General features: G+C 43.9%; 1 protein-coding gene across 3 annotated transcripts in view; it reads left to right on the top strand.

Moving 5' to 3' along the window:
• ASAP1 (ArfGAP with SH3 domain, ankyrin repeat and PH domain 1) overlaps positions 1 to 23,457 on the top strand; it is a 339,203-nt gene that overhangs the window by 216,093 nt on the left and 99,653 nt on the right. For all 3 annotated transcript variants that reach the window (XM_040625648.1, XM_008689380.2, XM_008689378.2), the window contains exons 6-7: positions 22,227 to 22,301; positions 22,811 to 22,860. In XM_040625648.1, the coding sequence (XP_040481582.1) occupies positions 22,227 to 22,301; positions 22,811 to 22,860 (125 nt within the window). The remainder of the gene's footprint in view (positions 1 to 22,226; positions 22,302 to 22,810; positions 22,861 to 23,457) is intronic.

Below are 23,457 nucleotides of genomic sequence, written 5' to 3'. Positions count from 1 at the left end.
GAAGTTGATGACAGGAAGACTCCCTAAAAATCTGGGACATGAGAGGTGCTGACCCCGGGAGGCAGACACAGAGTTGGGGGTGAGGCGGTCTCTGTGACAGACACTAGTGTCTGGATTCCCACCCTCACACCCTGTTCCCACTGGGAAGGTTCATTCTGAGTAGGGCTACCACCCACACTTTCCTTACGCATTCAGTTAAGCAAGTCTGTCTTCTCCAGAGTCCCAAGAGATAGAGGTAGGCAGGTTGAATTGGTGCCGAAGGAAAACCATAGCATACTTTTCCTCGTCTCTTTCCTGAAGAACAGGAGCTGGTTCTTCCTCTTCCCCAGTCTCTCAGTCTGACACCTTTGCCTCCTTTAAGAACTAAGGTCAAGCTGTCTTGAACCTGGCTCAGTTACTTTTTCTATTAGCTAGGCTTCTCTGGCCTTATAGGAGACTCTTGTCACAAATCTGTTTGATACAAATGTCTAGTTTACAGACAAGTACACAGTATTGGAAAAATGAAAATGACCTTTCTGTAGTGTATTAAACTGGATATTTGACCAATCAGAATATTCTTTTTTTTTCCTATCATGCTAGATAAATACATGCCTATGTCTGTCTTCCTCACAGCATACGTCTAATTGGTGGTTTATGCCATTGAATTAGTCTCCTATAGTGACAGCTAATTGTAAAGGTTGAGAATAGAAATAGGTCTGACTTTCCAAAACTTCATAAAGGGTAATTTTGAACTTAGGACCCATACGTTCCTACACTTTGAGGTTTATTTGACAAATCCATGATATCTACATAAATCTTAGAGTATTTAAATCTCTTGTATTCAGAAGAGGGCCCCCATTTCTCCTTCCTCTGGGTACTGCCTGTCTTTCTGCTGATGGCATTGCTCAAAGGCTGTGTGGTGGGAAGAAAGGAAGTGAAACAGGGCTCCGACCATTCCCTTGGGTAATAACTGGTAACAGACTTGCTCACGGAGGAAGTTCTGTTTTCCCCCGAGCTAGGTGTTTTCACAGGGATATCTTGCTAACCTTTGGTTTCTGGGACACCAAATGTATTTGGCTTTAGTCGAGATTCATCACTTGCACGTTTCCTGGACCCATCCATTCCTACACTCCCCTCCACTGTGGGTTCCTGCCCCCAGTGCGTGTCGGCCCCACAAGGCAGAGGCCCCTCGGGCATCATTTATCATCTGCATTTGCTTACCCAGTAATACATTTGCTGACCACCATACAGAAACCACTGGTATTTCTTGAACCCTTTGATGAACCTGGCAATGTGCATGTGTAGATTTCTTATGTGGCATCTTCACAGCAATCCTGTGGTTATTATACCTTCAATCCAGATGAGAAAGTGGAGGCGCATTATTATTTAACTTGCCCAGGTATCTTGTTAGTAAGTGATGTGTACCCGAGTCCGCTGTCTCGCACACTACTCTGTTACACTGCCTCTGTCGTCTGCTTTGGTGGTTGTGTGTCCCCAGCGAGAAATGCTGATCACGCTGGTCCCCTAAACATACTCCAAGCTGCAGGCTTTCTTCTCTGTCTGCTCTCCTCTAAGGGTTAGGAGTCTAAGATCGAATAGAAATTGCTAGAAGGCCCGATTCATTTAATTAAACAAAAACAAACATTTTTCCCTTTGAAGAGAGTGGTGGTGGTCCTCATGAGGGAACAGGTAGAAGAATCCGTTTGTACTATTGTTGGTTACTAAGGGAACACTCTCCCGATGGAATAAAAAGCCAGTCCCAGGAGTATATACAATCTGACAAAAGTTTCAACAGCTTGCTGCTTCCCTTTTTATGTTCTGCCAGGAAAGGATAGAGCAGACCAGACAGGCGGATGGGGCCAGGCCATAGAGTCGAGGGCTCAGAGGAAGGCACGCCCCCAGGAGGGAGAGGGTTCCTGGCCAGCTTGCAGCACCTCCAGTGCCCAGATGAGGAGCTTGTCGAAGTTCTGAGTATTTCTCAGGAGAGTCCCAAAAATCCTGTTCCCTTCCACTAGTGGAGTCTGGAAACATGAGTCAGTAATGGTTACAGGTGGAATTTAGGGAGTAGGATAAAAGAAGGTACTTTGGTATTTTTAGTCTTTCTAAATTGTATCCTCAATCCAACCAGCAAATACCAACTGTCTGCTGTATTCCAGGGTCTGTGGTACATACTGAAAAATGTCATTTTCTAATTAAGATAGTACATATGATGGGTATTTTAATAGTTTTTATTAAAACATTACTTAAAATAGAAGAAAGGATGGGTTTTGGGGGTCTAGCTTTCTGCTTTTGACTAACTCTAGAAAAAGAAGAACTTTCATCGTGCTGCTTCTAAGTAATCCGTATTGCGAGTGTATCATGTTGAGGAATTTTTAAAGGCTTGGTCCTGAGAAATATGACCCACTAAGTGATGATAACTATCTCATCACGACGTAGACGTTTGTTTTCGTTTCCTCGCTTTCAGTAACTGTGGAGGGTTTGGTGATCAGGTGGGAGGGGCTGTGAAAACTCCTGAGAGCTGCACAGATGTTGGTGTTAACATCAGACAGGGCCGAAGCTGTCTGTTCTGTCCAGCTTCTGACTGCTAACCGGCAGACGTCTGAGGCCTGCAAGGAAATCGTAGTGGTAACCATTTACCCTGCGAGCCCGTACCAGAGTCGATGGACCAAGTCAGGTTTAAAGTAACTCGCTTTTCTTCCTGCCCTTCCCCTCCACATACTAGAAGACAGTTTTTGGAGAAAGTTATTTCACCTCATAATGGACGAGGAAGGGGTTGTGGGGTAGAAGTTGGGTCTCCATCAGACCTGGAAGCCCAGCTCCCAGCAGAGTAGCCTTATTGCCTTAGGCGAATGGCTGAACTTCTAGTGCTAGCCTCCTTATCTGTCACCTGGTAGCGGTGGGACTTCATTGAGATCACAGGATTGAGTCACGAAGCACAGTGCTTGACATGTGATATTTCCTTAACCGATACAAGCTTTTATTCTCTTATTTATAATTGTATCTAATTTATGATTATTTTATTATTGCATCTTCTCATTTGATCTTTATGGCAACTCCCTGGGTAGAGGCAAGTATGAATTGTCCTGTTCCATTTTACAGATAAGTGCACCAAATCTCTAAAAAATAATATGCCTGGGAAATAGAGTGGAGGCTTGATTCCAGGTTCCCTGACATGCACTGTTTCAGCGATGCTGCCCCCCAACGGCATTGCCTTTATAGGTCATGGATGCTTATGGTCCACCTGGCTTGGCTAGAACCTGTAAGAGTAGCCATCGACCCCTGTATGTGTTCAGCTTTGAAAATTCTTTCTTGTCTACTTTTCCCCTTTCGTTTCTTCATCAGTGAGTTATGATATATTGGAAAGAGAGAGAGCATTAGCTAGGAGCTCACAAACTTGTGGTCTTAGGACCCCAGTCTTAAAAATGATCAAGGACACTGAGGAGTTCTTGTTAATGTGGACCATTTCTATCCATAGTACTGTATTATAATTTGAAATTGAGAGATTTAAAAGTCTTTTAACTCATTTTGTTGCAATATGCTGTTTGGTTGAAGTAGACAAAAAATACACAGCTATGTATTAGGAAGCGAGAGGAGTACTTTAAGAATTCAGGTGATTATCAATATTCTTCTTTGATGCTGTGTCAAAACTTGACAAGTGTTAGTTTCTTTACAGTTAATAGCAATGTGAATCTGAAACCATATGTGTGACAGGCTCACTTAATTCATTTTTGAGAAAATATTTGCCAAATACCCACATCTCAGTACCACAATTTGTCCGTCATTCTTTCAAGGGAAAAAAATGGTGTCCCATTAAAAAGCAGACAGAGGAAAGGGCAGCTGGGTGGCTCATTCTGTTAAGCATCTGACTCTTGGTTTCAGCTCAAAGCATTATCTCAGAGTCATGAGATCGAGCCCCACGTTGGGCTCCACACTGAGCATGGAGCCTGCTTGGGATTCTCTCCCCCCCCCCCCCCCCCAACTCTCTCTCTAAAAAAATGAAAAACGGGAAGTTGACAAACAGAATTAGCTATTTTAGCTTGCAACTTAAAATACTGCATAAGTGCTTTTTCTCAAGATAACCGTCATATTTTGGTGTGCCTTGAGAGTGGTTTGTGCATACTTCCTGTTGTATCAAACAGAATATAAGAAAGACATACTCAGGGGTTAATATGTAAACAAACCAGTAATTTTTACTGTTTCATCATGGGCATTTGTAAATGAAAATAGCCTTCTCACCCCCCCACCCCCACAAGAGCGTGACCATGAAGAATACAGTGACCTTGGTTCACATCAGGACACCAGCCGTCTCACCTCCGTTACTTGTGTACTGTCCGTGCTAACGTCTAAACGGTGGAAAAGTCAGGTAAAATCTCAGTATTATTATGAAAGTACTTGACCTCAGGGACCTCTAGGGGCCTGTGGACCACGCCTCAAGGCCCACTGGCATAAGAAATCAAAGGCTTTGCTGTGATTCCGGTCCTGGCCCTGAGTGGGTTAATAACATGGCTGACTTAGAAGCATGACTGTCTTCACCGGGAGAATGAGGAGAAATGCCTTCCGTGCCCTCTGCTTGTGTGAGGATCGTCATGCCACACACATGAGAAGGTTCTTGAGTCACACACAGCTGGCTGTTACTGTATTAACAGACTGCATTAATATTAATACTGCTGTGGCATTAAAAGCCACTGCAGGAGACTTTATTTATGTATTTTTTTCTTATTATAAAAGAACACGTACCTGGTGGGGAAAATGTAGAATCCAAACAGAAAATTGCAGTTTCTTCTTTATATTCTCCCTTCCCAGAGATAACCATCATTAATATTTGGGGTTTATCTTTCTAGTCCTCTTTTCTGCACCTTTTCCCCCCCAAATAGATGAAATCATATGTTCTAACCAACTTTGTATTTCACTAGATTTCACTTACTCTTGGCATTAGAGCATTTGCACTTCCCCTAGTTGGGACAAATTGTAGATTCAGAAGCTTGAGAGGATGTGACTTTCCAAAGAACGCCCTGTGATGGATTCATCATCCTTGGCAGTTCAGCCCTTGTCCCTCCCCTGTGGTGAGAGCCCATCCTGGGACATCTGTTTGATGGCAACCTAGGTACTGGGGCAGGAGGAGGACCCGGGGCTTACTGTCCAGTGGGACTACCCATGTACAAACAAGGTCTTTTGTCTTTTGCTTTCTATGTGCTGTTGACACCTTAAAGTGAAAAGAGCAAGTTCCATAAAAGGGTGACTTTCATCAAGATAACATTGCCATTTGTATATTTTTCTGATAAAAGTCCAGGTCATCTAAAATTACAGAGATGGAGAACAGATCAGTGATTACCAGAGGTTGGAGAAGGGGTCAGCGGCACGATTTTAAAGGGGTGGCCTGAGGGAGTTCCTTTGTGTTGATAGAACAGTTCTCTAACTTGATTGTGGTGTGGTTGTACCCACCTGTACTTGAGGTGAAATATCACAGAACCATACACAGACATAGCAAAAACTGAGTGCCTGCAAAACTGGTGAATTTCAGGCAAGGGCTATAGACCTTACAGACCTAGGGCTATAGCCTAGTTGATCATCTCGGGCTAGTGTTGCTTCCTGGGTTTTGATAATGTCCTGTGTAAGCTGTTAACTTTGTAAGGCGTTGCTCTTGGGGAAAGCTGGTTGACGACACAAGGGACCTCTCTAGACTATTTTTGCAACTTTTTGGGAGTCTGTAATTTTTCCAAAATGGAAAGTTTACATAGAAATATAAATTGTCAAATTCTGGTCAGGGAGAGAGAGTGGAGTAAAATCTTGAATGATACAGCCATTATATGAAAATTTCAGTGTAAAACAATGTACCCAGCAAAACGCAAGCCCTCACTTCTCTGCTGTGCCCTCAGATCTCTAATCCCAGGTCCTCTGCACTTTGATAGGTTTACCAAACCGGTCTTTCTCTGTGTTTTCAGTTTCCCCCTCTAAAGTCCTTTTTGTTGTCTGTATTCCCGAAATATGCAGTGATGAGCTCTTTCCCCTCAGAAGCCAGTCTCTTTGTCACGTGTAACTATGGCTGGGGAATGCTGCCTCTTAGTGGCAAGAAGCCAGAGAAATGTGGACATGATCTAGTTTGTTGATGTCTTTAGTATGTGTCTGGCCAGGTTTTAAGCGCACAGGCTTTGGTGCTAAGTATCTCTCAGAGCATTTGGTTCACAGCATGTGCTTTGTAGGTAGTAGCATTTTTTTTTATTAGAAATATTTCCTTAGTTGATTTACCAGTTACGATGAATTCATCCTTCCTCTAGTGAAAGATGCCTTCATAATCAAAGCCAGCTCCAGACGTAACAAATTACTTGTTGAGGGACACCTGGGTGGCTCAGTCGGTTAAGCGTCTGCCTTCTGCTCAGGTCATGATCCCAGGGTCCTGGGATCGAGTCCTGCATTGGGCTCCCTGCTCAGCGGGGAGTCTGCTTCTCCCTCTTTCCCTCACCCCCCTCTCTCTATCAGATAAATTTTAAAAATCTTTTTTAAAAAATTACTTGTTGTTTCTGGATTATAGACTGTTTCTTGTTTCCATGTCTTTGTACCTTTCGTTCCTTCTATTTTTATTATCATTTAGTAGTTAACGTATTAATGATAAAGGCTTTCTTTACAATGCAGCTTCCTTGTTAAAAAGGGGAAAAAAGAAGAGGAAGGAAAAGAAAGGATGAACTTTTAGAATTTTAGCTGTTTCTAGGTGTTTTTCTTAGTCATTTGGTTAAATATACAGAACCAAAATTATGTTGTCTTTTTTTATTTTTAAGTCATTGCAAAGAAAGCAGTTATTTCTTGCTAAACACTGCTAGGCCTGCTCTCCTGCCAGCAACAGGCCATCATTGCCTGTGATCCATGGAAAGAAATTAAGGAGTCAACAGAGGACTGCATCCACTTACTTAATCACGAAACCACGAAATGGGACGGGAAAGGAGTAACTGGTGGATTGAAATAGATTCTCAGTGGGCAAGGAAAACTATTTGAACCATACCTCCAAGACCCTCAGTGTAGGCTCAGGTTTAGAAAATATATGTAAAACCTCTTTTAAAATGAGGTACCCAGAGGGATTTTGGTCCAGCCAGGACTGTCCACACCTCTTCCATGAGCCTTTGGACAATTCTGTAGCTCGCATACGAGCCTCAGTCCCCGTTAACAGTCACAGGGCAGTTATTGCTTCAGAACTGTTGAAGCAAAGGAAAGATTTCTCCAGCTGCATAGCATTTCCTGTTTGCAATCTCTGACTGCAGGGTATGTGGTCCAGTTAAGGGTTCTTTTTTAATTTTTCTTCTTTTCTTCCCCCTCAAATGAGAATAGCTAAGGAGCATGCAGGTTGGATCTAGATTTATAGCTGACAAATTATTTCTCAAGTTCTTCTTTGAAATGCTGAAAAATGTAGAGAGCACAGGTATGCTCAACAGTCAGTTGGTAGCCCCTGGATTATAGAATACATCTTGACAACCTTATCTTTTGGCAGAATGGTAATCCGTAATTGGAAGGGTTTAGCATTTGATCTGCCAGGCATCCCCTCATGTCCGGACATGCTTCAGTGGTAGTCGATATTGTGAGACCTTGCATGAAATGAGATCTGTCCATGTGGGTAAGAGAGAGGTTTTCTTTTCCTCTTCTCTTATAAAAGTTGTACATGTTTTCTATAAAGATTTGAGAAATATGAAACAATTTTAATAAAATAAAGATCATTATATAATCCTAACTTCCATTAATACTAATAATATACTATGTCTTTTGAAACAATTTTATAGATTTGTACAAAGAGAAGGTGATAAAATTGAGAATTTTACAGATTTCAGAGTGGTTGCAGGATGCATATGCCATATATTATGTGACATCTCTCCTCCGACCCCCCGTGACTTTTCAGTTTATAATTAAACACCACCTGTTTTTTGCAGTGAAACTTGTGAATATTTACCTGAAGTGAGATAAAGACTCTGAGTCCCACCTCAATTCAGGTCAAAGCTTACCACCACATGAATTCAGGTGCTGCTAAGTGAGTTTTAGACAAAACAAAGTTGCGGCACCTGGGTGCCTCCCTCAGTTAGGCTTCCAGCTCTTGGTTTCGGCTCAGGTCATGATCTCACGGTCATGGGATTGAGCCCCACATTGGGCTCCATGCTCCGTGGGGAGTCTGCTTGAGATTCTTTCTCTCTCCCTCTCCCCCTCCTCACTCATGCACATGTTCTCTGTCTAAAATAAATAAATGAATTCTTTAAAAAAAATTTTTTTAATAAAACTTGAATTATACATACGCTTTGCAAACTTTATTTAAAGCCTGTTAGCTCTCGAAGGACTACACAAATAAAATGGCAAAATCACTGTAACAGGCTACATAGTATATTTCATGGTATCACTGAGGCATAATCGATTCCCTGTATAGAATTCAAATTTAACATTCATCAGTATGGGGGTACCTTGTCTTAAATACATCCAATATACAGAAATGCTGTGGTATCCCCCAGCCAAACTTAAAAATGGTTTATTTTTCTTTGGCTTTTTTTTTTTCCTTTGTAAGGATGAACATTAAAAACATTGTAAATAGGAAGTTCAGATAATGCCTTTTAAACAGGACTGAATTTTCATCTTGTGACTTTCGCGAGCAGTGTACAACACTTTTGATTGAAAATGTGTTTGCGGTTGTCCGGTGTTACTCCACTTGAAACTGGCTCACACACGACATCTGGACGCCAGCGGAGACTACGTTTTAGAGCTGCGGTTCTGTGAGAGAGGGAGGAGAGAGAAGCTGGTCCCTTGGAGGGGAAGGTTTCATTAGCCATAAGAGAGGACTAAATGTGGGGGAGGAAGTCTCAGGCTGGCGCTGGGATGCTTGGGATGTCCCTGACATTTGCTTATCAGTATCTCTCTTCAAGATTGAGCTGGTCTTACCCTCAGGGACCTTCAGGCAGGTAAAGCTTTCATTATTCCTATGGTTAAATGTTATTTAGATAAGTAATAGTGATCACAGTAGTGTGTATTTAGAGTGTGCTTTCTGTATCCCAGGCACCGTGTTAAGCACGTTACGCGTTGTACTCGCTAGAAGGGGGTAGGATTTGCCGCAGTGATAGACTCACCCCCAGATCTCCATGGCTGCACATAGGAAGGGGTTCTATCCTCCTCACGTCCCATGCCTACCGAGGGGGTCTGCTGCACACACTAACAGTCATTCAGAGGCCGAGGCGGATGGAGGCTACAGCGGGTGGAGGCCACCCCATCACCACGGGCTGCACCAGAGCAGAGGAAGAGCAGTTCCAGAATCGTGTGAAGGCTCATCACCGCTTCCCCTGATGTGTTAGTTCACCACCCTAAACTGCGTTCTTGGCCCCACCGGCAGGGGACAGGAAATAGAAGGGAGCAAGTAGAATAATTGGTGAGCATTACTGTTTCTGCCTTATCACTCCTGACACCAGCCCTACCAGGTAGTAGCCATAATTATCCTTATTGAACAGCAGAGGAAACTGAGGCACAGAGCACTAGGGTAGGTATCAGAGCCAGCATTCAGACTAGATGGTCTACTCCAGAGCCCATGCTTTTAAGAAGTACACTGGACGGCCTCTCAAGGATGTGGGCATCCTTTTATGGGCCTCATTCAAAGTTTGCTTTTAATTTATTTAAGTAAAAAGTATTGATTGAAAGGGTAGCAAGTAAAACAGTGGCAAAGATGTGGCCAGAGGAAGGCAAACACTGTTCTAAGATACCGAACAGCCTTCTGTCCACATGATCTTGGTCCCAGAAGCTTCCAGAGCTCCTTTTCCAGGCCCAAATCTGGAGGCCATTGTGAAAAGCAAATGCAGATGTTTTCGTTTGTTCAGAGAATTCTGCCAAACAGCCTCACAGTCACTCCTCTGACCTCTTCCACCCTTCCTTGATTTCCCATTTTCCATCCCAGCCCTGACCTCTTACCTAGATTCTGCTGTTCCACCAACCTGCCTCAGATTCAGTGTTCTCTCTTGAACTGGGTTTAGATTCCTCTGCAGAATGTTGCCTCTGAGTCTCTCCTCACCTCCACTTCCTGTGATTTTCGGAGGAGGTGACCCACTCTAGACCCAGACTTTTGGGCAGGTACCACAGCCCAGCTAGGGTATCTTCTTCTGGGCTGTTGTCAGCCAGCAGTACCAGCAACACGGATTAGTGAGGGGAGCGTGGCGGGTGACATGTACAAGCCAGGTGGTTGCTTTGAGCTGTGTACACCAGGTGCAGCCATGTGCCATGGCCATGCTGGGCCCAATGCATCTGGCTCCCTCTGCCTGGAAACATGAGTATCAGAATCTGAGATGCCTTTCCTGAGAGTTTTCCCTGAAACACTAATTCCATGCCGCCGCCTTTGACAAGAGTTCTGGATTGAAAAGTACTCCATATTGGTTTTGGGGATTTACAGTGCACATTTGTGTATTAAAGGCTTGGAGACATCCTCTTATTAAAGAGACCGGTCCAATTGCATTTTTTTTTTAACTTATTTGACCACAGACTTTCTTGTTGTATAAGAAACATTAACTTCGCATGGAACCACTTTGAGACGTGCTGATTTAGATGTTTTCTGGATCAGGTGATCCATTTCATGTGTTGTGTTTAATTTTATTCCATTTCATATCTGCTCTTCTGGAATTTATTTCTTATTTACATTTCACTATATAATTTCTGATTATTTAAGCTGGTTGCTTCTTTTTACACTTTGCCTCTTTCACATTATACCTTTTGGTGCCTTTTGGTACATCTAGGTTTAACCATGAAGAAAGACGCTGCTGATCAGCCTTGAACTAGTAGCTTACATATTCTACTAAATGTGAATAGGCCCTTTGATTGACTTGCTGCCCAGCCGTGTTAAGCAGTTGAAAGTTCAGATAGCTGGCAGAAGTGAACGACTTTGAAGTCAGATAAAACTGAGTTCACTTTTCTGTTCCACCAATTAGCAAGCTGGGTCACTAGAGGAAGAATCATTTATTCAGTGACTCACTCATTCATTCACCCAGAAAGCAAGGATATCGAGAAAGGCTTCCCAGAAGAGACACCTTGAACTAGGCCATAAATAATTAATAGATATTTATATAACTATTTTCTTAGGTTTGCACATGTGCTTTTCCTGAACTAGAAGCATTAAGCAGCATTAAGTGTTGGTTGATACACTTGTATTTATTTATTTGTTTGTTTATTTATTTATTTTAAAAGATTTTATTTAGAGAGAGCAAGTGAGAGAGCAGGCGTGGGAGGGAAGGGCAGAGGGAGAAACAGATTCCCTGCTGAGAAGGGAGCCCAATGTAGGGCTCGATCCTGGGACCATGGAATCATCACCTGAGCCCAACTGACTGAACCGCCCAGGCGCCCCTGATACACTGGATATTTAGAGAGTGAGGTGAAAGTCTATATATACTTCCAGGTTTTTGTTTTAAAAGATATTTATTTATTTATTTATTTATTTATTTATTTATTTATTTATTTAGCATGAGTGAGTGGGGGAAGGGGCAGAGGGGGAGAGAAGAGAAAGACTCTCAAGCAGACCCCAGTAGTGTGGAGCCCAACACGGGGCCCGATCTCATGACTCTGAGATCATGACCTGAGCCAAAATAGTCAGACATCAACCAACTGAGCCACCCAGGTGCCCCTGTGTGTTTTGTTTGTTTGTTTGTTTGTTTTTCTTAAGTAAAGACTTTCTAAATTGTGGTCCTGACTTAGCCAGCATTTACTAAGTGTTCACTCTGTTCCAGCCTCTGTGCTGAGCTTGTCTGTCACTTTCTGTTTAAGAGACTGTTTGTACAGACTATTTTAATAGTTAACACTAAAGTACTACTTCATTTTATAGGAAAAGATGGACACGGGGATGGGACCAGGTATATTCGACTTCCTGTTTTTGTGCCTGCAAGTAGAGAAACCTTTTTTCTTTTTTTTTTTCTTTCTTTTTTTTTTTTTTTTTCCTGGCTGCCGTTGGCATCACAGACATAATATCCAAGAATATTCTTTTTCTGAAAGACATACAGAAATATATCAAGTGGTGCTGAATATTATAGCCACCATTTAGGTAAATTATTTGGATTCTGACATTTTCAGTGAGGATCAAGCTTTGCGGGCGGCAGTATCATAGCTAATGAGGTTTATCCGAAGTGCGATTATTGCTAATTTGAGCGTTTTCAGCGAGGATCAAGTGAGGGGAAGCACAAGGTACGGACCAAGTAGAGTAGGGCAGTCCCGGCAAAGGGAGCAGCACTTTGCTCTCCCCTACTTTCCTACCAGTTAAATGAAGACGGTGTCTACGAGGAGGCATTGCTGTGTCCTCCTGTTAGGGTACGTGGTAAGCCCTGAGTGCTTGCACTCATTTATTTTATTACATTTTTTAATTTGTTAGGAAGGTGCTAAGTAAAAGTTTTTCATTGTCAAACATACAGTGTGTGATAAAGATGTTCAGTGAAGGCAAGGAAAATGGAATTTGATGTCACCTCCAGTATGGTTTTGTTCTAGTTTAAACATAGCAAATTGTAGATGACATGCATGGAAATGAAATTAAGGGTCTGAAAGTCGATTGTGAGCCAGTCGATCGATCCTTTCAAGCACAGTAGAGAAATCCTTAGGGTCAAGATGTCTTTTTTTAAACAAAGGCCTAGCTACCTTGGCCTTTCTTCCTTTTGCTTTACCATTTATCTTGGGCTTAAAAGTCATAGCTACTCCCCCTTTTCTTATAATTATCCTCAAATGAAATCAGATGCGGCACATAATATAAGGGATAATAGTGCTTTCATTTTCACTCTTCATGTAGGAGATGAAGTTAAATCTAACCCCTCATTTGCTTAAATTGAATTAGACAAAATATAATCGCATTACTTTACGTTAAGGAATTCTCATATTCCCCGATACGCTTACACCTACCTGTTTTTCTCTGTGAAACTTCCACGAGAACTGTATTTTCTGCTTAAATTCAGTCATTTCCTGATGCCTGTAGCATAGTGGTGTTATTTGGGTCCCCCTTTTCCTTAGGTCTTCCCCAGATCACCTAGAGCAGTCACTGCTGTGCTTTTCTCGTGGTGAATATGCCTTAGACCTTAGACAAGTGTCTTCCACGATTTGACTGTAGGCCTTCCCTTCTCTAAAGGATCTTTGGTTTTCCTTCTCTCTTGGACAGCGCTTCATGTAAAGCAGTGGTGCCGTCACGCCTAGAGAGCTTGTTTCAGCATGGGTGGTTGGGTGCCCCCTCAGAGTGTCTATTTAAGATTGAGATTTCATTTCTAACATGTTCTGGGTGATGCAAATACTGGCGGTCTAAGGACCAGACTGGGTGAGGGGAGGATGGTCATTCTGGACAGAGATAAAGAATTCCCTAGTGTTACAGAGAAGCTATAATTTGTCCTGCCAAATTCGTTCCCTAATTCATTATTTTTACTTGTATACCTGCCCTCTGGTTTCTACGTTGTACAAGTTGAATGAGAAATCGGCTGCTGGTTGATTATATCGCCCTCTTGTGTTTCTGTGTCGTATTTCTTTTTAATACTCTACAAAAATAATACCAGTTCATTGTTGAAAACTTAGAAAATACAGGGGGAAAGATACTGAAATAAAAATCACCAGTAGCCTTACAATACACTGTTTATAGGCTGAGATAGATCCGTCTGTATCTTCTAATATTTTTTCTATTTATAAATCTTTTTTATCAGATGTGTATTTATCGCCATAACTTTTTAACCACATTGGTTTCATACTATAGTGCTATTTGAGAACCTGATTTTTCACTTATTTATGTATTCTGAAATTTTTTTTCTGGATTTGTAAAGCACTGTAGCCTCAGACCTTTGCTTAATTGGAAGCATATAGCCTCTTAACGCAGAGCTACCGTAGTTGAGATGGGGTAGGGAGCCTAGAGCCTCTCCCGCAGTCCGTGATGTCCCCCCCAGCAGGGTCTGCAGGACCCCTCGGCAGTGTCCGTGACTTCATTTCTGACAGCTCTACAGAATGTCCATCATTTATTCGCCCCAGAAGTTATTTCCCCAGTCTCCTATGTGGAACGTCTGCATTGTTGCCGTGTTCTCACCTTTGAGAACAAGCTTCGAGGGCATCATTTGAAATTTCTGCATGTGCCCTGACAATAGAGTATTTCGATGTTGGCCCTCATTACTGTGTGAATTCAGTTTGCATATTTTTATTTCCCCTTCCTTCCCTATTGTTCGAGTCAGTTAGGAACTGGAGAGAAACTGCCTGGAGCCCAAGACCCTGGTCTGTTCTTGCTCCAGTCAGATTTAAGAAGCTCACTTTCTTGAGGTATTTCAGAGTTTTTCAAAAGGTTCTGTTTATATTGTGCCAGAAGTTTTACAGTAGACATTATGGACGATATAAAACAATCTGGGATTTGGTAGGAACGATGAACTGACCCTTCTAACTCTTCAGCATCACTACAGAATTGTTTAGTTACTGTTTTTGTTACTTAGTTGGAGGCAGGGGGACGGGGCCACATCCTTTCCACATCCTGCTGTGAGACAGCGTGAGCAACTCCCTCTACCTGTTCTCATCCAATTGGTCTGGATTTTTTTCTGGTGCGTTCAGTCATACCTCAGTAGCTCATTTTAAGCTATAAGAGTACTGTACCTGGAAGGTATATGAGAGACCTTGTAGACCTTTTGTTTTGTCAGCGGCAGAAATGAGAAGTGACCAGCCTCTACCCACACAGCCAGGTGGAGGCAGGTTCAAGTCTAGAACACCCTTCTTCTCCAGTTGTCAGACAAGCCTGGCAGCTGCTGAATGAAAGGTACCCTTGGTCTGTCACCCCCAGCCATATCCTGGGAGCAGAGCTAATCTCCTGTCCTTCTCCTAAATCTGCCCCCACCTCCCTGCCTTCTAATCCGGAAGTGCAGCGTGCTCCCGAAAGACCAAAACCGGCTCAGATTGTGTAACCCTTCTGAACCTTGGAACAGCTTTCCCAGGTATGGAGAGGAGTATATTTGTTCAGTCATTTACTCCATCAACAAGCATTTTATTTGGCATGTCTCCACTGTCCTAGGAGTTTGGTATAACACAGTGGTAGACAAAACGGCCATAGCTCCTGCCTTCAAGAAGCTTTGCTCTAGACAGTAAAGAAACAATCAAGTGCTTGTAAAATGCACTGTGCTCTGAAAGTGAGCCTCCTCTGCCTAGTTAAGACCAAAGGGAAATCAGACTGATATAGAAGTGGGCTCAAGACCTCACTGAAGAGGAGGCATGGAGACTAGAATAGGAGGCTCTTTGCCAGTAGCCAAAGGAAGAGTGGTCCAGGCTCAAGGTAGAGCGTGTGCGTGGGGGACATAGCTTGATGGATTGAGAACCGGAAGAAGGGCTGACATGGTTGATGGGCAGTGGGAACGGGTAGAGGGGCTTCAGACAGGTTGCCAGGGCCAGACTTAAACTGGGAGGTTGGATTTGAATCCAGGTCCATGGGAAGGCATTGATGGCCTTTGAGCAAGAGAGTGATATGATATGATAGTCACTTTAAAAGATCACTTGACTAGTAGGACTCAGGAAATGAGAATGGAGTCAGTAAGAACGTTAATTAAAAACCTAACCATCTGCTTACTCACTGTTTGACCTTGGGCAAGTTGCTTAACCTCTCTGAGCCTGTTTCCTTATTAATTGGGTAAGACCAAGAATCATCTTACTGAGTTGTTGTGAGCAATAACTTTAGATAACATATGTTAAACACAGCACCATCTGTCATTTTAATAAATCTAATTCAGGCTGCTCTGCCTGGATTAGAGCACGATCTATAATAGGATACATTACCTTACAGTTGGAGAGACTCCCTTGCAGAGTGAGGCAGGGAAACAAGCATAAAGCCTGCTATTGGAGAGACTGTGCTGCAATATGGAGGACATTTGGGAGTCCTCCCACCTTCCACCCCAGCCTCAAAAGACCTATCCTAGTATCTGAAATGCTCTCATTGTAGTTTTTCCTCCACTAGCACTGAGCTTTTCAAGTGTGAGAAAGTAAACCTAGTTACATTTTATTAAGAGTCTGTGTTGGGAGGCATTTGGCATGCGGAGCACCCAGTATCTGTGCTGCAGCACCCCGAGCCGGCGGCCTTACCATTCCCACTACAAGCAAGGAGACCGAGTCTCTAAAGATTGAATGACTTGTCCACAGACATACCTCGCTAACTATATGTCACCTGCTTGACCCTGTGAGCCCCTGGGCACTCAGGCAGCTGTGAAGCATAAACCATTACAAATGTGTGAGCAGTGGATGAGGTGGGAACATGAGCTCTCATCGGTGCTGGATTTGTAAGTACCCTCAACCTGTGAGCAGTATTCTTTGTATCCCCTTAATGCATATGCAACCAAATACAGTAAAGCTTAGTTCAGTAGTAGTTCAGTAGGTCGGTCCTTGTTGATAACATTTGTCCATTTTTATGTGTAGTCTGTCACAGTCTTCAAAACGTCCTGGTAATCGGCAAGGAGATAGTGCTGTAGACAGTTCACTGACTTTGGAGTCAGCCCTGGGTTGTGGTTTGACCGCTCCAACTCTCTAAGTGTGTTTGAGCACCGGACTTAGTAACACCTCCAGGGTTATCAGGAGTAGCCAGTGGAGCAGTGGCGTGGAGGCAGATGACCCTGTGGCTTGCTGCGAAGTGGGAGCTTTGTGGGATCCTTCTCCCTGATCCAGCCGCACAGCCTGGGCTAGTTGAGGAAGGTGCCAGGACACCCATTTTAAAATCAGAAAACCAAGTCAGTAAGGTTAACGGTTTGCCCAAAGTCACCCAGGCCAGGAGTAATGAGTGGCCACATTCCTCTAGGCTTCTCAGCTCCTGGTGAGAACTCTTTCCTGTGTATCATGACACCCTGGAATCGGCCTGATGACAGGGTGCCATGAAGGTGTGTGAGTAGGCCATGAAGGAGTTAACACACCAGACAGAATATCTCATTTATTTCAGGGAGTCGTAGACTTAACTGCTGGGAGCTGGCTCATTATTTTAATTGGATTTTCCAATGTGTTGAGCAAGTCAGCAGATTTACATGAGCCTTACTTTCAGCGAAACTGTGTCTCTCTGTAGAGAGGAAGGAGAGAGCACCAGCAGGCAGTGGAGAAGGAATGTCAGAATTAATGCGGGATGGCAAAGCAAGCAAATTCTGTCCTCGTTAATTGATACGGTGCCATGTGCATGTGGGCGTTGTGGGGGCACCGTGTGTAAAGCTGTGCTGCTCTCACACGGGGAAGGGAACGAGGCGCTGCTGAGTCACTGCCCCCTCTGCCTGTGCTCCTGGGGGGTGGTAGGGAGCCCCCCGGGCCGGCCAGAAGCCCCCTGGATCCTGCTTTGGGTACTGGTCAGTTAGGGGACAAAATGGATGACATGCCTCCCCTTAACTCAGAAGCATACCTTCTAGAGAGGCAAGACAGGTGACACATCAGCAACGAAATAACAAGATAATTTCATTTTGTAAAAACTCTAACGGGGTTAAAAAAAAATTAGGGCAGATACTTAGAGGAAAGCTGATCGTGAAGTGCTCTCTCACGTCTGGGCTTACAGGTTGCGTGTGTAGTGTCTGCGCAGTTGTAAGGGATAAGTGGTTATTTTGATCAAAACCACTATTAATTACAGTTTGTTTGCCTTAAACAAGCCACTTTTGCATAATGAAAAGGACAGACCTCAGCCTCCTCCTGTCTTTATTCCAAATTTCTGGTTGGGCTTGATGTATATACTTGCGGGGGACGTTTCCTCTTTGTGAGGAAGGAAACAGACAGCAGTTTGTTTGGAAAGCAGATATATCTACCACACCCAAACATCATTCCTTAAAAGCTGTTAATGTGTTTGCTTACTAAAGTGGAAAAAGAGGTGCTTTTAGAAACCTATCCTTCATCCTCATGTTATCTTGACTTGTGTGAAGAACTTACGTTGATTCAACTTTATCATTAAAGGAAAGGAAATAGGTTGGTACTTGAGTAAATGGGAATGGAATACTCAATAGAATTTTAGTAAAATTAATGGGAAATAATGATTTAATAGATGCGAAAGCCTTTTAAAAAAATCCATTGAGGATAATGAAGGTGGTACAAGGAAGGTTGTCCACTGATTTTATTACTGTGTTATGTTGGCCTCCTTCTGGTGACCCTGAAGATGCTTTTGTTATGCGTCAGGTTGCGAGCCTTGTTCAGGCCCTGGGAGAGATTCCTGAAAGGACTGGAAAATAAAAAAGCAGGAGAATCACAGAATCCTACAACTGTCAAGTCATGTAATCCATCACTGTCACACAGCAGTACCTTCAGATATTGGAGAAAATAGGTCTTCTCTTCATTGATATCTCCAGGGAAGGAAATTTTGTTTGGCTCCTCAATAAATATTTCTTAAAAGTTTCCTTTTCTTGAAATGAGTCTGTCTTCTTTTTGACTTTTCTTTGTATCTTCATGGTGACAAGTCGTTACTATTTACTTGATACTTAAACCAGTCTCCGTTGGGGGCGCCTGGGTGGCTCAGTCAGTTAAGCATCCGACTCTTGATTTCGGCCCAGGTCGTGATCTCAGGGTTGTGAGATCAAGCCCCACGTCGAGCCCTGTGCTCAGTGGGGAGTCTGCTTGAGATTCTCTTTCTCTCTCCCTGTCTCTGCCTACCCTCGCTCATGCTCTCTCTCTATTAAATAAATAAAATGTTTTAAAAAACACCCAAAAAACCAGTCTCCTTTGCCAGTTTTTGCAACTTAACCTGCTTTTTCCTGGGAAGTAAGGTGGGGAAAGTTTAAGTTTCAATTTTTTTTTCCTGGGGCTTTTCCTTAGTCTCGTCACTGGAAAGAGTCTGAATTCATAATACACCATATTTGGCCTTCTTGGTTTCTTATCAGCTCCCAAGAGTATGCGTGTGGATAACCACAAAGAAATTCTTAATTCTTGGGGTTTTCCACCAGCGCAGCTATGGCCCACCTCCTCCCGCCCCATGCCTGACCACGATGGCAGCACTGAAAGCTTACAGCGTTTGTCTATTGTGTGGTCAGTACTTGGCTTTTGAGGGACTTTTCCTTCCGAACAACTCCCACATTCAGGACTAACCACAGAGTTTCATAATTCTTTCATTGTTGTAATACAGCCTTCAGACCAAGGTGGCAATAACATTAATGTATTTTTTTTCCCTGCTCCATTTCACAATGGATTTGAGGCATTGGTGAAAATAAAAATGGTTTATAGTCACTGTCCTCTCATTTTTTGTTTTAGAATTTTTTGCTTGTTTTTTGAATAAACAATACAGTTCATGATACAAAAAAAATGTTTTTCATGCAGAAAGGTCCACAGTAAAAGGCTCTTGCCCCACCCTCGCTCCTTGCACACCCAGCCTCTGTCCCTGCAGGGAAACAGTACCAGCAGTTTACTCTATATGCTTTCAATAATTTAAACATAAACCCATTTTTTTTGTTCTCTGTCCTTTTTTTTTTTTAAGTTTTATTTACTTATTTAAGTAATTTCTGCACCCATCATGGCGCTTGAACGCACAACTCCAGAATCACGAGTCATATGTTCCACCCAGTGAGCCAGCCAGGTGTCCTGTTCTTTTTATACAAAACTTTGTATACTATGAATACTGTTTTACACTTTGCTTTTATCGTGTAACAATTTATCTTGGAGATACTTCTGAAGTTAGACGTAAAGAACTTTCTCATTTTTATGGCTATTGTTTAGAACTTCCATAGTTTATTTAACTAGTTCCCTATTGACAAGCACTAAGCTTTACCTCAGTATAAACAGTCCTAGGAGTGCCTGGGTGGCTTAGTCGGTTAAGCGTCCGACTCTTGATTTCGGCTCAGGTTGTGATCTCAGGGTTGTGGGATCGGGCACCACGTCAGGCTCCATGCTCAGTGGAGAGTCTGCTTGATATTCTCTCTGTCTCTCTCTCTCTTCCTCTGCCCCTCCCCCATGCTCTCTAAAATAAATAAATCTTTAAAAAGAATTTTAAAAAATGAACAGTCCTACAGAGAAGAACCTTGTGCTCACGTGATTCTGTTTTTTCTTCACTCTACAAAGACTTACTGAGCACCTACTGTGTGCTAGGCAATGTTCTAGATTCTGGAAATACGGCAGTGAACATACAGACCCTACTCGCCAAGAGCTTGCATTCAAATTGAGGATACAGCAAACACATGAGGAAACCAATGGTGAGGGATGGTAAATGTTTTGGAGAAAATAATGTTAAGGATGTCTACGAAACGAGGAAAGGTGGAGACTGGCCTGACTAGTGGAGGGCAGGTGCCTGCCTCACTTACCACCATCCGCACAGACGCCTGTGGCTCACAGGATAGTGGGTGCCGGAGGCTCACATTTCAGGAAGGAGCTCACGAGGACCCAGAGCACACTAGTATTGCAGCTAATCGTCTACAGCAGAGAGTGAGTCCTAGTAATCTTTATTTTTCCCATCTCATACCTAAGGCCAGTGTTTGTCAACTTTTTCTTTATTATTACCTGCAAACTGCCCCACCCCATCCCAAGGAGACTTTTTAAATACATTTTTTTTAAGATTTTATTTTTAAGAAATCTCTATACCCAGCATGGGGCTCGAACTCACAACCCTGAGATCAAGAGTCACACACTGTACCGACTGAGCCAGTCAGGTGCCACTTAAAGACATTTTTTTAGCTAATCACTTCCCCCATGAGGTTTTAATAGAACAGATATACTCTGTATGTCAGGTTTATGTACTTTGGCCCTTTGGAGAGCCACAGCTGTTATAGTATCTAAGATGTTTTTCACCCCGCTTCCCAGGAACCAAGGCCCTTGACCTCACAGAATGAAGACTGAATCTGTGGCTCTCGCTGTTAGCACCTGCCAGCCAGGCAGTTTCTCTGTGTGGCGTTAGTGTCATTGCATAGACAAAATCGTGTTGGTATTCAGAATCTCTTTGTCTTTGAAAAAAGAAAGAGTTGGTTGTTTTCGGTCCAGGCCCTCTGGTGGTGTGTGCCCTGGACAACTAACCTTGTGTGTTCATTGGTGGCCAGGGAGGCAAAGGTAGAATGGCAAGCTTCAGGAAGTCCCAGATGAGAGCAGTAGGCAGGAGTTGGCAGAAGGTGTCCCTTCTGCTCCACATGGCCTTGTTCCTATTTCTTATTTAACATCCATTTGGACGTTAAAAATAAACATGTATTCAGCACTTCTTAGGTGTCCCGGAACACACTAGCACTTGTCAGGTGTATTAACTAGCTCCTTCACAGCCGGCTGCAGTGGGTGATAGCGTCCTCGAGTGACAGATGTGGTTCAGAGGGTCCTACACAAAGCCTCCAAGTGTCAGCCCGGGTCCTTCTCGCCATGTTCTCCTTCTACCTCTGGACATCACTTGGAGTGGCAAGGTGTGGCAGAGTCAGTTGCATACTGTGACCTCCTCTGTCCCTGGGATGTGAGCTGTCTCAAGGCAGGAAGTGTTTTATTCACCTTCATGTAGCGAGCTGCTGGCATGGTGGGTGTCACAGAGCAGGTAATTGGTCAGTGGTGATGGAAGGGTGGCTGGCTGGCTGGCTGGAGTGACAAATGAGCACACTCTTTCCCAGGAGTCAGATTATTTCCTGGGTGAGGGAGCCCTCCAGCCTCTCCAGCTATCACCTGGTTCTGCAAGGCCCTGCAGTTTTGGTTCCACGCAACTAAACCTGATTTCTTCAAAGTGCTAGGGGTCTGCTTGGCTCTCTACAACCATCTTTTGTACCATCTTAAAATCAAGGAGGCACAGGCCACTTCCTTGGAACAATGAAAACCCTGCACCCTGCTCTAAATTGTGCTTCCTGAATATCTTGTCTTTTTAATGCATATGGACACAGAGAGGATACAGTAAGTAGGACAGTCGGGGTCCCTGCCCTCATTGAGATTATGTTCTGGTGGGGGGCAGAGAGTATACATATAAACAAACCAGGTAATTTCAGATAGTGACAGAGGCCACAGAAGCATATGAAAAAGAGTGGTACAAGCCAGTTGGGTAGTTCCCTCCTTCCTCTGACAGAGGCAGTTGAAAAAAAGTCAAATTAAGGTCGACCGTGTCAGTAGGGGAGCAGTGGCGGGTCTGCAGATCATTCGAGGGATTATTCACACAGGTGCACGCCTGCTGCCGCGTGGTCATCCAGAGCCCAGGCCCCCACCTCTCTGCCCCTGTGCTGAGGGGGAGGCTGGTCTTCCACCCAACCTCGGGGCAGCCCTCAGGGTCTGTGACCTGGTGCACGAAAGCCCTTCCACAGAGCCCGGTGTGTGTGAGATGCCCCGGCAGCAGTCGCTGAGTTTATTATTCTGTGTGCACTTCTCCTCTAACCGTCTCCCCTCTTTGCTCTGCTTTCCAGCTCCAGGGTCTGAGCCACAATGTGATCTTCACCTTGGACTCCTTGTTAAAAGGAGACCTGAAAGGAGTCAAAGGAGTAAGTGTTCAGAAATTTGATTTTCACTTTAACTGGAAAGAATTGATTTTTTTGTCATTCAGGAGGAGAGTGGTACTTGTATTTGAAAGACACTCTGAATATTTTTAGCATAAAAAAAGTACTTGGAAAATGATCACTGGAAAAGATGTGCCACTTCACATAGTGTTATTGACTGAGGAATAAGATGAGGCGCTTTCCGGAATATCGGTGAGAGCCTGCGTGGGTGCGGGCAGTCTGTGCTGAGTCTTGGCCACGCCACTGGCGACCCCCAACCCAGCCTCTCCGGGCCGCCGAGTCCTGCTTCACGGGTTCCCTGGGAAGCTCGCCCCTTCCTGCCTGCGCAGGCTCCTCGCGGGGGATGCGTGCTGTGCTGGGCGTGAGAGTGTCTGTGTCAAGCTTCACACGTCCTATAAAGGAAAGCACTTTTGCTGAGATGTTCTTTTAGAATTATTCATTGCCCTTGGAGCAAAAGTAAATTCAATCTCAGTCTCATTTTCTCTTTCCTTAAGGATCTCAAGAAGCCATTTGACAAAGCTTGGAAAGATTATGAGACAAAGTTGTAAGTAGCTTTTTGTTGTTTATTATAGTCTTGAATTTCTTAAGAAACAGTTAACTGGAAGACTCCTCTCTTGTGGACAACAGCTTGTGTAGTACGTCCTTGTAAGGCCGAAGGGTTTGGGTGTGCTGACCCAATGAGAAGGGGTTCATCTGCCTCGTCGTCTGGAGCGAGGTGTGCGATCACTGCCGAGTGTTTCAGCGCTCGTGGCTGCTGCTACTAGCTGTCAGGCTGTAGATCTGACTGGTGCAACTTTGCTTTAATTATAGTTAGCACTTAACTATAGACTATTGACATTCCCACCTAGCAATTAGGAAGTCACAACAGCTAGTGTTCGTGACGTCCTTCTGCCTGCCAGGGCCTGCGCGCAGTGTTCCTGTGTGCGTGACCTCCGCACGGTGACCTCACTGTCTGTGTGTGGTTCGGGGGACGAAGCCTGGAGAGGCTGCAGAGATTGCAGAAGCTCACGGAGCTAGGTAGGCGGTGTCGTGCTGGCCTTTACCAGGGCTGGCGCAGCAGCGCCTGATGGGCATGGCGGGCCGGCCTGCTGGCGTCATTGCCGGAGTGTGGAGCTAGCTGATGCACGTGAGGTGCGTGGTA

This window comes from Ursus maritimus, unplaced genomic scaffold (assembly GCF_017311325.1).
Source record: "Ursus maritimus isolate PB19 unplaced genomic scaffold, ASM1731132v1 scaffold_9, whole genome shotgun sequence".
In the NCBI taxonomy this organism is placed as follows: Eukaryota; Metazoa; Chordata; class Mammalia; order Carnivora; family Ursidae; genus Ursus; species Ursus maritimus.
This window is presented reverse-complemented; position numbering and strand designations above follow the sequence as displayed.